Source organism: Thalassophryne amazonica, chromosome 2, assembly GCF_902500255.1.
Source record: "Thalassophryne amazonica chromosome 2, fThaAma1.1, whole genome shotgun sequence".
In the NCBI taxonomy this organism is placed as follows: domain Eukaryota; kingdom Metazoa; phylum Chordata; class Actinopteri; order Batrachoidiformes; family Batrachoididae; genus Thalassophryne; species Thalassophryne amazonica.
This window is the reverse complement of record NC_047104.1, coordinates 141,635,602-141,650,574: the sequence shown is the minus strand read 5'-3', so window position 1 is coordinate 141,650,574 and position 14,973 is coordinate 141,635,602. Positions and strand designations below refer to the sequence as shown.

General features: G+C 41.0%; 1 protein-coding gene across 5 annotated transcripts; it reads right to left on the bottom strand.

Annotated features, from left to right (window-relative positions):
• Nucleotides 1-3,994: 3,994 nt before the first annotated feature.
• LOC117531911 lies at nucleotides 3,995-14,772 on the bottom strand. 5 transcript variants are annotated; one of them, XR_004566757.1, is made up of 7 exons: nucleotides 14,378-14,772; nucleotides 12,360-12,449; nucleotides 9,875-10,027; nucleotides 8,666-9,436; nucleotides 7,422-7,569; nucleotides 6,967-7,062; nucleotides 3,995-4,612 (listed from the first exon to the last, which is right to left on the bottom strand). XR_004566757.1 is itself a non-coding variant. In XM_034195118.1 (6 exons), the coding sequence occupies exons 1-2, from the start codon at nucleotides 14,427-14,429 to the stop codon at nucleotides 11,593-11,595; spliced, it is 909 nt and encodes a 302-aa protein (XP_034051009.1). In that variant the 5' UTR covers nucleotides 14,430-14,772; the 3' UTR covers nucleotides 3,995-4,612; nucleotides 6,967-7,062; nucleotides 7,422-7,569; nucleotides 8,666-9,436; nucleotides 9,875-11,592. The 5 variants fall into 5 exon arrangements, 3 of the variants coding, with proteins under 3 accessions (XP_034051009.1, XP_034050993.1, XP_034051001.1); XR_004566756.1 differs by having other exon boundaries at nucleotides 12,360-14,772; XM_034195118.1 differs by having other exon boundaries at nucleotides 9,875-12,449.
• Between the last annotated feature and the right edge of the window lie 201 nt (nucleotides 14,773-14,973).

Sequence of the window (14,973 nt, the reverse complement as noted above, 5' to 3'; positions counted from 1 at the left end):
AGTGTTATTAAGAAATGATCAGACAGAAAGGAGTTTTCAGGGAATACTGTTAAGTCTTCAATTTCCATACCATAAGTCAGAACAAGATCTAAGATATGATTAAAGTGGTGGGTGGAATCATTTACATTTTGAGCAAAGCCTATTGAGTCTAATAATAGAGTAAATGCAGTGTTGAGGCTGTCATTCTCAGCATCTGTGTGGATGTTAAAATCGCCCACCATAATTATCTTATCTGAGCTAAGCACTAAGTCAGACAAAAGGTCTGAAAATTCACAGAGAAACTCACAGTAACGACCAGGTGGACGATAGATAATAACAAATAAAACTGGTTTTTGGGACTTCCAATTTGGATGGACAAGACTAAGAGTCAAGCTTTCAAATGAATTAAAGCTCTGTCTGGATTTTTGATTCATTAATAAGCTGGAATGGAAGATTGCTGCTAATCCTCCGCCTCGGCCCATACTACAAGCATTCTAGCAGTTAGTGTGACTCGGGGGTGTTGACTCATTTAAACTAACATATTCATCCTGCTGTAACCAGGTTTCTGTAAGGCAGAATAAATCAATATGTTGATCAATTATTATATCATTTACTAACAGGGACTTAGAAGAGAGAGACCTAATGTTTAATAGACCACATTTAACTGTTTTAGTCTGTGGTGCAGTTGAAGGTGCTATATTATTTTTTCTTTTTGAATTTTTATGCGCAGGCACTGTCTCTACAGGGATGGGGTAATGAGGGGATGGCAGGAGGAGAGAAGCTGCAGAGAGGTGTGTAAGACTACAACTGAAGAAGAACAGTGACGCCAAGTCTGCTAAAAGTTTCATTCCAATGCTCATCAGCGCACTCCTGCAGGTGTTCCACCTGCTGTTGCTGTGCCTGATGTTTGGGAAAATGAACGACATGAGAGCCACGTGGAGCCACACTTCTGGTTCTCTCAGTCTCCTCCTCCTCTCTTCACCACTCCATGGCTTAGAGCCCAACAAAGCATGCAGTCACAAAGTAGTTCTGCTGTGGATTTTGAGGAGCAAACTGGAGCGATCTGAATTTTTCAGCAACTGATGGTTGGATGAATATGGGGGTGTGTATGGAGACAATTCGCCTCATTCACAACGTGACAGAACGTAACCATGTGCTGTTGCGCGCGAAAGCAATAATGTTCCACCCTGTTGCGTGCTTTTGCGCAACAGGGTGGAACATTATTGCTTTCACGCGCAACAGGGCGACCATGTGTAATGGTTCCTGATAATTCTCCAGCAATACGTGGCATTAATCGTAACATGTGGTAACACCTCGCAGCAGTTCCTGAGGACACCTGATGCCTCTGCCCCAAATCATCACATTCGTGATCAGCGGCCAAGAATGTATATTTTGTGGCATTTGTGACTTGTCGTCATTATGTGTAAACACAGCTTAAGGTTTTAGCCGAGGCAAAAAAGGGAAGAAGAGACACGATCCACTCTGGAGGCAAGGTGTACATAGGTCACAACTGTAAATCATTTCACACCAAAATTTAGGCTGGACAACCAGTCGAAAATTCAGTTTACAATATAGCGGGTCATGCAATACTAGAAAACAGTTGCCTTGTTTTATCTGTTCAGTGGAGTTTTTACACACACCAAGTGGGTGTCTGCGTCACTCTGCCACTGTAAATGCAGTGTTGAGGCTGTCATTCTCAGCATCTGTGTGGATGTTAAAATCGCCCACTATAATTATCTTATCTGAGCTAAGCACTAAGTCAGACAAAAGGTCTGAAAATTCACAGAGAAACTCACAGTAACGACCAGGTGGACGATAGATAATAACAAATAAAACTGGTTTTTGGGACTTCCAATTTGGATGGACAAGACTAAGAGTCAACCTTTCAAATGAATTAAAGCTCTGTCTGGGTTTTTGATTAATGAATACGCTGGAATGGAAGATTGCTGCTAATCCTCCGCCTCGGCCCGTGCTACGAGCATTCTGGCAGTTAGTGTGACTGCCATTGTGTGTTAGTGTAAGGCAGAATAAATCAATATGTTGATCAATTATTATATCATTTACACTGTAAAAAAGAAAAAGTTGAGAAAACGCAAAATATCAAGGCAACATGATGCAAGACATTTTTGAGTTTTCTCAACTTTTGCCTACTGTCATTGACTTAACTAAGGTTTACAAGTTCTGACAAGAGTTCTGCCAACTTGGATCTTCTTGTTCACCTAATTAGGATAATCCTGGAAGGCTAACGAAGAAATTCTAGTTTCAATGCCATGTATTTCTGCCTTCACCAAATGCAGATATCCTTGTTGAATAAACATACAATTATTCCTTCAATGCCATGTATTCCTAAATTCACCAAACAGATATTCTTGTTGAATAATCATACAATTCTTACTCCAGTGAGTTGAAAATTTAGCTATATAAATAAAGGAAAATGTATGTTGCTGTAATTATATTGGAAATATGCTCAATAAATACTGAATAAAACAAAGCACAACTGAATATTATCTGAAATCTTATTTATTTGATTGAACAGTGCCTCAACAACAACATAATGTCATGGGTAGTCCGGTCAATTTCTGTAAAAAAAGTATTGCCGGCTTCTGTTTTTTTGGGTACTTCGAGCACTCCAGCAGACACGTTAAAATTAAAGTTCAGAACCAAAAAGAAAAACAAAGTATGTGGAAAAAAGTGTCCAGCAACACAGTCACTCATTCACACACACACCCTGACTGTCTTGTATAAGTTGAACTTAGTGACTTACACGTTAAATAAAATAGTGGCACAAATGATTGGCTGTGTACCCAGACACTGAAGTTTTACATGGGCATAACTATGATAAACTAGAGCAGTTAAAAGTCCTTAGAAATTTTACAATCAATGAACAGGGAAACAACAAGTAAAACACCAGTTCAGTGCTTCTTGTGACCAACACTACAACATATCTTTTAAAATACTGCATGACAAAATTTCACCATATACTGTCAACAACATAGATTCCTCTGACTAAAATTGATATTTCTAATAAAGATTTACCCACTTAACCTTCATAGTGTCCAACCAGGTCAAAATACCCATTCTGTTTTGACTGTTCATTTCTTCCTCCTTCTCCCCCTCCTTCCTTCTTTTCTCCCCTCCTTCCTCCCTCCCTCCTTCTTCATTCCTTGACCCAAGGACAACAGGAGGGTTAAAGAACAGTTCACTTTAAAATAAAACTTTCCATCACCTCCTCATCTTTATGCCAGCTGAAAGAGAGATTAAGGGTTTTTTTTCTTTTTTACAAACATACTGTTATATGGCTGGGGGGGCCTGGCTGCCGGTTTGTTTGTCTTTTTGTTTTCCTCCCAGGTGGCGTGCATTTGGGACTGAGTGGCTGTGTTGCTGAGGCTGTCAGGACCTCACCCTGATCACCTGCGACTCGTCAGGACTCACAGCTGAGGTGCATCTGGATGGATTGGAGCATGTTGGCATTTAAGACTGGAGTGCACAGTGTGTATTTGCCAGAGACTCGACCTTGTGACCAGACGGGTGAGATCGTCGTCTTGGGAGCCATCTCATCAGCAGCGGACGCTGAGAATGTCCAGGTTTGATGCACGGTCTGTGAAAGAGGAGGGGGTGAGGTCTCACGCTCGTCAGCACACTTCCTGAGGTACGTTGGATTTTGTGACTAACAGTTATACAGTCAGTAAATGTGGTGTCCCTCACACCTTATTGTATTGAGCTGTATGTTAGTCATGTATCAGCTTCCACTGCGGTGGAGTTTTGTGAACGGGATGTTCCATGCCTGCAGGTTGGGAAGCTGATCAGTAATCAAGCCAGGAAGTGTTTGCTGTTTGTACACCTTTAAGTGTTCTGTGTGTAGAGTGTGGACTCACATAATGGTTCCTTCTTTCACAGACTCGGTTGTTGCGGCCACCTGGGGGGTGTCGGCGGGGTCCTTGGGTCCGAAACAGCTTCTGGCTCCGGACCGTTAGCGCTGCTGGGAGCGCACCACGCCAGGCCGCACCTTTCTGTTATTACATTTTCACTGTTATGTATTAAATTCAGTTAGCCTTTGTACCGTGCTCTGCTTATTTCATACTGGGTCCTTCAAACGCTGGTCGGTTCTCCGAGCTGCGTCCGACACATAACACATACATTAGTTTTACTTGAACAATAATGAATATCAACAGTTCAAACACTAAATATGCAACTCTTGGTAACTGTCAAACGATTATCAGAGGCAAAGAGGGTTAACTACTGTCTGTTACATGACCCAACTACAAAGCACTTGAACAGGCTAAAGAACACAAGTTAAAGTCGTGTCTGGCTTCCCAATTAACAGTCACAGCAAAAGCTTTGTTTTCAGGGACCTTATGCGCTGTGAGCATCGAGAGCCACCGAGCTCAAAAAAGATGGCCTGACTTGCTTTAAAGGTATACCTCATCTGCTTTGGATAATCAATGTTGAGGGCATACAGAAGGCCAAAGAGGTATGTCAAGGCAGTAGAGAGGTCTGGAATGTTATGTAGCACGATGTCCCCTTCCAACACAACTGCCTGGTCTCGCACAGACATCCCGGCATCGTCATCTTGTAGGATGGTGAGGATGGCAACAGATGCACCGTTTAGCACTGGTTCCAAAATGTCAGTGTCCTGAAGAAAAGTAACAGATGCATTATTGAGAGGTAAGAAAAACGAAAGACAAAATACATTTGTACTGATTTGAACTTAAACTTCTGTACCATGCTTGTCATTTGACTCATGGGGGTTTTAAAAAGAAAAAAACATATTTTTCTTTAATTAATGACACAGTAGCTTTCACCCACCAACCTTGTGATGAGTTTTGTACAAAACTATTTTCTGCTAAGGAACACCCGCCAACAATGCCAAGCTGGGCAGGAAGAGAGGTAAAAGGAGAAACTGGAGCATGCTTCAGTCCATGTGTAAGTCAGTTATTGTCTTTGTGGGTTGAGATAAGAATGGAGCTGAATAATCTCACCAAGGTCTAAATAAATTCCTCTGGAGGTAAACAGTGGGCAATTGACCTTGAGGCTAGACAAGCCTGTAGTGTTGCAGCTGAGCAGTGAAAAACACTTTTTAACAGTTCCACTTGAACAGCCAAATCCCAATTATGAATATTCACCGGCCTCCGAAACCTTCAGCTTCAACTGCAAGGCACGCATCAGCTCCAAGGTGTCATCCAATTTGCGTCTGAGTTCAAGAGTCAACGCAGTCTGAGAATGCACTGCCTTGCCAACCTTGTTAATCATGACAGACAAACGAGGGCCCGTGGTTCTTGATACCGCCGTCTTGCCAGTTTTCCGGTAGATCAGGGCAGTACATAAGACAAAAAGTACCAGCCCTGCTGCCATGAAAATGAATGAAAATGAATAAATCCTCAACATCCTCAACGGAGAAAGGCGCCAAGCATGCCACATGCCAGGAACTCGTACATTCCATCTGGGCAGGCAGGAGTCCCCGGTCCTGACCTTCTTGTAGAAAAAATGGTGTCAATAGCGTTCAGAGACCAGCTGATGAATTCCATGGTTAATCCAATAGTAGTCCAATAGATCCGGAATCCAATATAGTTTTTGAGGAATTCACAGTCTGGTGAAGTAGGGACTTGAAGGTTAAAAGCAAAGAGATAAGAGAGAGTGGAGGAGAGACAACAGCCCTCGTCGGAGTCCCAAGCTGTATAATTCCATTTTTGATGAACTCATCCTTTAAAACATCTCATGGGAATAAGGAATTACGAGGTTTGTTAGAAAACAATCCGACCTTTTTATTTTATGCAAAAAAATATATGGATTTGATTCATATGTTTTTACGTCAGCCAAGCTTGAACCTTCATGCGCATGCGTGAGTTTTTTCATTCCTGTCGGTTGCGTCATTCGCCTGTGGGCAGGCTTTGTGGGAGGAGTGGTCCAGCCCCCTCGGCGGATTTTCATTGCGAGGAAATGGCGGAATGATTTGTGCTTTGGTCCATCAGATTTTTTTCAGAAACTGTTAGAGACAGGCAGCTGGAAACCATTTGAAAACTTGAGATGGCTTTCACTGAAAATTTTAAAGGGCTTCACAGAGTTTAAGGAGTGTTACTATCGCTTTAAGGACGGCCCAGAGTGCCTCAGGGCGCGCTGCGCTCCGAGCCGCGATCGACAGGCTGAAAAGACCATTTCATTTCTAAACGGATTGCTTTATGGATCCGAGACCATCGTGTGCAATTTCTCTGGTTATAACAAGAGCTGAACATCAAGTTGGGACATGCCTATCTCGGCTTTCAGTGGCTTACCAGTCGAGTGAGTATAACAGAAATTGTGGACAGCTGGGCATGTCCCAACTAGTCCTCTGAAACTCCAAAACGGAGGTGTTTTTTGTCTCGCTCCATCGGCGAATCTGTCATGACGCGCGAGGCCTCCACGCGGCTTTCCAGGACAAAATCTCTTGTTAAAAGTGAAATCTGCCGGAAAATGGCTGATGTCCAACTCTTGTTATAACCAGAGAAATTGCACACGATGGTCTCGGATCCATAAAGCAATTCGTTTAGAAATGAAATGGTCTTTTCAGCCTGTCGATCGCGGCTCGGAGCGTGGCGCGCCCTGAGGTGCTCTGGGCCGTCCTTAAAGCGACAGTAACACGCCTTAATCTCTGTGAAGCCCTTTAAAATTTTCAGCGAAAGCCATCTCAATTTTTCAAATGGTTTCCAGGTGCCTGTCTCTAACAGTTTCTGAAAAAAATCTGATGGAACAAAGCACAAATCATTCCGCCATTTCCTCGCAATGAAAATCCGCAGAGGGGGCTGGACCACTCCTCCCCCAAAGCCTGCCCACAGGCGAATGACGCAACTGACAGGCGTGAAAAAACTCACGAATGCACACGAAGGTTCAAGCTTGGCTGACGTAAAAACATATGAATCAAATCCATATATTTTTTGCATAAAATAAAAGGGTTGGATTGTTTTCTAACAGACCTCGTAGTTGTACTTGCATTACTTGTCTTTTTGTACTTACCAAGCACTTCAGGAAAACCTTTGTTGCATCTTCTCGGAGGAAAATGGGCAGGCCTCTCAGTGCTGCTGTCTTTCGATGGGACACAATGTTGGATGTCTAAAGAGTGTCCAGCAGAAAACAAGCACTTCAATTAGTATAGTAACGTAGTGTACTTATACACAATGCAAAATCAGAACTCTTTATAGTAATGAAGATAAAGCATAGGTCAGACCCAGTAACGTGTAAAACTAAAACACTGCAACCATGTTAACAATTTTACTTTACTTTTACAATAAAAATTCTGTCAAATCAAATACCGCCAAATAAGAAAATAAAGCAATGACTGCTGACATTCATTTTTAATGACACGTCCACTAATGTGTTTTTGCTGCCGCCAACATCTTTTTCTGTTTCTTTTATGAGAAAGTATGTTCAAACTCTTTTAAAAATGCCAGGCACAGGAGTACTTCACTCACCTGTTCATCAAGTTTATCCAGGAGGTCTTCCATCTTCTCACCAAGAGCTCCCTTCTTAGACGGTACAGTTTCAGCAGGCCATGCACAAATTTGTCAAGGGATGCATTGAAAGTCCCCTGGAGGTCTTTGCTCGTGATGCGATGGAATTCTTCAGATATATAAACATGGCAATCAACAAAATACTGCATTTATTCAGCACAGAAAATTCCTGGGTAGCTGTCTTGTGCAGTCTGCACCATGTTCAATTCCTGACCATGTTATCAACAGCAAAACCTACTTCAAAAAGCTCTCATGAATACATCTTTTTCACAGGAATGGAAATGCCCTCCACAAAAACCAGTATCAATATGCAAATGTATATTATCACGTTCCAGTGTTGCGCCTAAACCTGCAATGATCAGATTTTGTGACCTGCCTTAGTATTCTTTCCCTAACATCTCAGTCTATAGAAACCCTATTTCCACCAGTAAAAGAAAAACAAACTCCATGCTAAATCAAAATTATGAGACCGAGTCCAAATTATAACTACTTTAAATTATCGTCTCATAATGAAGTTTTTATTTCACAATTTCGATTTAGCATGGAGATTCTTTTTTTCTTGTAAATGGCAGAAATGGGCTTCCACAGGAGTGAAATGGTTAAGGTAAGAATATTAGGACAGGTCAAATCTAATGAGTCACAGATTTTGATGTAACACTGGTAAGAAAGTACGGCATTTGTAAACAAGGACCTTGAAGATGGCCAGTTCAATAAAATATGACTATGACACCCATTACAGTTGCAGTAAGTGATGTACTCCTTGGGAGGACATAACAAAACAAAAACACTGGCACTACAAATTTTTGGACTGATGATGTAGTAGGTGCACTGTGTTGGAGAGGCCTTGAGTGAAGTGGTAGGGCTAAGGTATAATAAAGGTTGCCAATACATTACCCCAGCAAATACTGTACTTCTTCAATTATAGTCAATCTAGTACAGGGGAGGGCAACCTGTTCCAGAAAGGGCCAAGAGGGTGCAGGTTTTCTTTGCAGCCACTGACTCCACCAGATGATTTCACTGATTAACTGATTCCACCTGCTCAAAGTGATATTAATCATTGGAATCACCTGGTGGAGTCAGTGGCTGCAAAGAAAACCTGCACCCTCTTGGCCCTTTCTGGAACAAGCTGTCCACCTCTGATCTAGTGTAATAACTTGTGCCTAATTTGAATACCAGAATTACTAAATAGATTAGGACAGCCTTACCTCCTCAGAGGAAAACAGTGCAGGCCATCTCTCCTGGACCTCAGATACCATAGGTTGACACTCCACGACCTCTCTCCGCCTGAGAGAAAATGTCAGTGCCATCTTCTGCTGTATGACTGTTATGTTCTTTTGTTTCTTCTTCATTTCATAAACCAAAGCAACTCTTTCCTTTTCAAGAGTAGAATCATCATGGTGTTGAGGATGATCTGGGACATGATTGACCTCTCCACGTTTGGGCTTTTTAAGGGTGAAAGTACTGCCCTCTTCATCCAAAATCTCTGTCTTCATGTCTCTTGTCACTACAAGGCCCTTCTTAGATTTTTCATATATCACATTAGCCTTACACAATTTCAGTTCAACATCATATGAAAACTTTGGGATAGGAAATGGAGAGGGCCACTCTGAGGTATGCCTTAAGTTCATCTGGATAGAATCGGTCCAGCTAGGCCTGAAATCTTCAGAGTGAACACTTACTGTGTTCTGGGAGGAGACTGAAGCAGAGGACACTGAAGCAGTGGATTGGTTAAGTGGAGATGAATCACAATTCCACATTATATGCAGGACTGCATGCTCAGATGGTAATTCAGATATTGCCGTCAAGTTGCATAGTGCATTTCCAAATTCTGGATCCTCGAACTGTAGTGAGAAATCACCTGGAAGTTCAAGTCTCTCTTTAAGTATATCAATCAATTGCCCCACAGATGCTGGTACTTCAGGAAGGTGGACTCGCTGGGCATCTCTGGAGGAAAGAACTACCCGAAGTAGCAAAGTCTGAAAAGAGGAGAGAGAAAAGGTCGGAGAAATTTAATAGTCAAAGTTGATTAGAAGACAGTGGACACCGATACCATACAGCTGCAAATGAGGACCTTTTTCCAGATCAATCTGCTGATTATGTTTGATTTGCTAATAATTTAGCTGACAACTGTAAAAAAAAAAATAAAATAAAATAAAGCCACAGTCCATATCACTGTACTCAACTGGCCTATACTTGGGAAAGACCTTCAATTCAATCAGCACAAAACTAATACTTAATGAGAGAAGAAAGGAGATAAGAGAGACAGAGGGGGGTGAGTGGGGAGAAGAGAAATAGTAAGGAGAAGAAAGAAGAGTGTGGAGAAGAAAAAAAATAGCAACAGGAAAGGACTGAGGAAGGGGAGCAGAGGACAATAGAGTAAAGGAGAGAAAGAGGGTGGATGAGAGAGAACATACCATTTTGAGTTGCTTTAATGGAGAAGGAACGTCCTTGGGGTCACCATCAGCTTTCCACCAACTGTGTATGCTGTTAGAGGGTGGTAATCCTTCAGCACATCTGGATCCAGGGCAAGAAGGTCGGCAATGGTGTGTTCAACAAGCTCATAGGACCTGAAATGTTCAATGTACCAGGAAAACAGTCTTTTACAAATGAATGTCACCTCCTCTGCATTGACAAGAATGGTCACAATCTTATGAAATTCTGGGAGGCCACTGTATTGTCCAGCAGATAAAATCATGCCCGCCACATACTGTGTCCCACGCAGGTGAATCGTTTTAGACAGAGACACACTGTCTAGATGAGGGTACTTCTTCTGTATTTCACACTTGAGTGATGGATCCAATTCTGAAACCCTGTCCACTTTCACATTTTCAACATAGAGTTTTGGCTTGAAAAGGTTTCCACTATCCAGATGGTATGCCATCATCTGCTGGTGTTTTGAGGAAAGAGTGAGCAGCACATTTTTCCAGTTGTGTCATGGACCACCTTTTTAAAGAAGCTATGTTTTGCTTCGAATCTCATTGTCCACAATTCCACTAAAGGCCCATAGCAGCGAATAAGATGTGGGTAGTGGTCGATGAAGTGGTGTTTTGGCCTCAGTCTGAATTCTGGAAAGGTACGGGTGAGCAACAGGCGATGATCCAGTAGTTTGCAAGATAAATAACCTAATGCTTCCTCAGAGAGTCTGTTTGACACAACAATGTCAACAATTTCCTTGAGGTCCATTAAAATCTCCCATGCTGGCTCCTGTTCTGGTATCTTACATCCAATTATAAAAGGAAGTAAGCGCAGCAGTGTCCAATTTTCATGTCCATTACCGGCAACTGTTCCTTTTTCAAAGCTTGCTTTGGGAATTTTCTTAGGCTTGTTTACTTTGTCTGAATATTTATAGGGAAATGATTTTATGCAGTTGTTCAATGCATCAAATGTAATGAAACCTTTTGAAATCAGATTTTTCAAACATAAGGACAATTCCAAAGGGATGACTCCTTCAAAAAGGTCATGCAAAACATCTGGAGGAAATCCAGTTATTGGGTGAAAGAACAGTAGATGTTTGCCCAGTACACATTCCCTTTTTACCCCATTAATACTTTGGAGGTTGTCATTCTGCCTAAGCTCTTCCAGAAATTTATTGTGTTGATCAACACCCCTCAATTGGAAATCATTAACTTCAGTGGTTGCAATTTGGTCCCGACTTATCAAACAAAAGCGACAGAACTTGTCAACAGTAAAACTTTCATAAAAGCCTGCCAGACCGTGTGCACCAAGGTTATCGGCACTTACACAATATACAGTGCCCTTAACAAACTGACCCACAACTTCAACAAAAATTCCCTCTTGTTCTAGACACCTTATATCTTTAATCAATGGCTCAAAAAACTTTTCATAACCATACTGTTTGACATCCACACTTTTACCTAAGAGAGCTAGCTGAATTGAACTGAGATTCGATCGGAATCTGGCTGGTAAATTTAGAACTACCCAATATACTGCAGTAATCTTATGAAGTTTTCTAGACGTGCCCAGTGGGTTACAAACTTCAAAATCATCAATATATAATGCCAAACTGATACAGAGGTTTTGCTGTCCCAGTAGCTTATTGTCCTTGTAATACTTGCCGTCTTGAAAAGACTTAAGGTGTCCAGATAAAGCTTCTTGATTAAATACAATTTGGTTAAAAAAAATCTGCCCGGCTGAGTAAAGTCTCAAGTATCTTAGTGACAGATACATAAACAAAAGAGTTTTTATGAGCTGTGTTGTACAGATATTCTGTGGGTTCTACAACAGAAAAGTGCTCTTTGAAATATATATTCCTTCGGTGATCTGTAGATAGGGAACCCTTCTCTATTGTTAAAAGGAGTGGATTAGTTTGAACTATAGCATTAGAAATTTCTTGCAAAACACAATCATTTACTTCAGTTTCATGTTTTGAAAGGATCTCTTTGACACTTCTGAGAGTATGAATGTTAGAGAAAGACAGCAGGTTACGCAAATCCTCTACAATCTTTTGTGTTGCAGCTCGAGAAACATGCAACACTGTTTGCATACACAGAAAGAGAGAAGCCAATTTGTGTTCAAGTATCTCACTATCCACATCTTCTACAATCTCTTCAACCTCATGTGGTCTCACAATATTATAAGCTAGTGTACAATTTTTATGGTTTCGACTTCTGTGAGAACTGAAGGTTGGGCGAATGTTTGTTTTAAAGGTACACCTTAGAAAGGGACATTGTACAGTTTCTTGGTTCTTTAAATGATGTCCAAGATGGTTCCAAAAAGTCTTTTCACTGCAAATCTCCTTAAAATCACACAATTCGCACTGAAATGTTGAATTTTTGTGGATTTTCACTACTGAGTGTGATCTTGAAAGATGTGATCGTAATGCTCCAGATGTTTTAAATACACATACACAGTCTGTGTGAATGCAAGGCCAATGTGCACCTTGTCCGTGATGAAGGCGAAAATGTTTCAGAAGAGTCTCTTGACTGGAGCTTGTGAATTTGCAAAATCTGCACTGCATGAAATCCACCTCTGACAGAAGAGACAAATAGGACACAATCAGTTTTGGTAAAAGCACTTTTGCAACAGTCCCTGTAATTTATAAACATAAAATAACAATATTTCTCTCTATTGTGTGACATTCCATGACTGAACAGGCAATATCCAGGATGAATTTGTCATACAGGGAGATGAGGATTTATCAAATGGCCAATGTAATTTTTGGACAGAAACAGATTCGTTTTGCTCTGTTTCTGTGTGGGATTAATCTGTTATGCTGTGATCTTCATCACACACAGAGTAATGTAGAGAATTGCTGAGTGAGATGTTTTTTGGAAATGCACCTGTTTCCCTGCTTCAGGAGAGGAATAAAAAGCATCAGAAACCACTAATTATGAGCGCATGTGTGCAGAGATTTACAATCATTACTACTTTGCTGTGCTGCTAACTGGGACATTAAACACATGCGACATGTCCTTTAAATAAAATTAATGACTCGTCGGCTACTAAATTAGTTGTCGATGGTTTCAATAATCAGCGTAGTCGTGACTAGTCGAGCCAGCCCTAGTCATCACTACAATATTGTTGCAATATTGATAAAGGTATTTGGTCAAAAACATTGTGATATATTCTGAATGTTCTTATAAGAAAACCTGATGGAAGTTTAAGTTTGAAAAGACTTTAAAATATTACATATTAAACTATTAGGTTAAACTTATTGGGATTGATATCTACTGTTATGAAAAAAAGTCATAAGAATGTAATCAATATTGCTTGCAGCCCTACTTGTCTGAAATACTATTCTAACAGCCAATATGGTTTAAAATATCCACATATAACACACAGAAGGAATCCCTAGATGCAGGAGCCAAATACATCAACAAGCCAAAATCCAAAGACAACACGTAAAAAGTATGTAGGGAATCATATTAACTTATTTATGACCATACTATATCATGATAACATACATGACATGTAACATAAATGCAAACGTGAATTCAAACATTTGTCTTTGTTACTATGATAAAAATACAATAATTGTGAAAAAATAAATACTATCTGTAATGTAACATTAACAACACTATTATTCCTCAATTATTCTGTCTCCTTTCCGCTTATTTAAAAAGCTCTGAAAATGTAGCAATCTTATAACACAGAGCATGAAGCACAACTTTAATTTGTATGTGACAATTAACTTTCACACCGGGTCTGCTTCGAGCAGCTTGTGTGGTTTCATGACAACGCAGGAATGTGTGCGTCAGGTGCGCGCAGCGGGGGAGGGGAGGGGAGAGGAGAAGCTGCAGACAATCTGACCTGCGCCACTGTGCATTGATTTCTCTCCTCGTTCGTATTTGTTCTTGTGCCAAGCTGCAGGTCCGCGCTCATCTTTCCTCCTTTGACCAAGAAATGTGCGTGCGAACGAACGTCCGTGTATAAATGTGGACATGTCCTGTCTGTGGCAATCAGTCTGCAGGACGTATGTCCTTTTTTCCTTTAACACAATTATGAAAGAGTTGGAGCGGAGAGTGAGAACTGCAGCAGCCAGACATTTTTTTTTTTCTTTTAATTGTTCACATGTGGGCGAGCCAACAAATCGTCTGTGACTGGACTGGAGATGTCAGGACTTTTTGCTTGATATCAGTCTGTGAGCAGGACTTTTATGGACTTTTTTTTAAACACAGTTGTGAGAGAATTTAAAAGCACGGAGCTCAACGCAGAAAAAAATTACACGTTTAATTTTTGGTGTCTGATTCGCTTCGTCCTTTGCGTCCGTCACTGTTCTGGCGTTGAAGTACTTCATCTCAGCACTGGGTTGCTTCCATGTGGCATCGTCATGACGGCGCCCAACGCAACTCGAAGCTGGCCGGTGTGAAACGGACTTTAGCACAGAAGTAGGTCAAAGGCTGGAAATGTTGTTAGGCACTTGTGGAAAACGCTAACAACACATTTAAGTAGCTTACCTGCTGGTGCAAAATGGTCACGCTCCCACTTCTGTAAAGAATCTTCTGGCATGTCCTTCAGGGCTTGTTCAATGTGCGCATGCGCACATCAGTCATCTGCGGGGTTTCCCACGGCTTCCCGCCTTCACTCAAAAAATCTACTCAAAAGTTGATAATCTTTGTTCTGCTGTTTAGAAAATCCTAGTTATGACAACAATGAGGGAAATTTCCTGGGCAGACAAGTTTTTGTAGGTTGCAAATGGAAAGCTTTATTTCTGACTCAGTTTAATTTGAAAACTTAAATGAAATCAAGAAATACTAGTTACCGTTTTTACAGTGTACTAACAGGGACTTAGAGAGACCTAATGTTTAATAGACCACATTTAACTGTTTTAGTCTGTGGTGCAGTTGAAGGTGCTATATTATTTTTTCTTTTTGAATTTTTATGCTTAAATAGATTTTTACTGGTTATTGGTGGTCTGGGAGCAGGCACCGTCTCTACGGGGATGGGGTAATGAGGGGATGGCATTCATGAGAAATGTAATTATGAGAAAAGATCAGGTGTGTAAATAATTTTATGTATATACTTCCATACTTCCAGTCCCTCAGCACAGATG

Coding starts and splice junctions, on each gene's coding strand:
- LOC117531911 (XM_034195110.1), bottom strand. CDS start 11,648: ATGTATCTGTCACTAAGATACTTGAGACTTTACTCAGCCGGGCAGATT.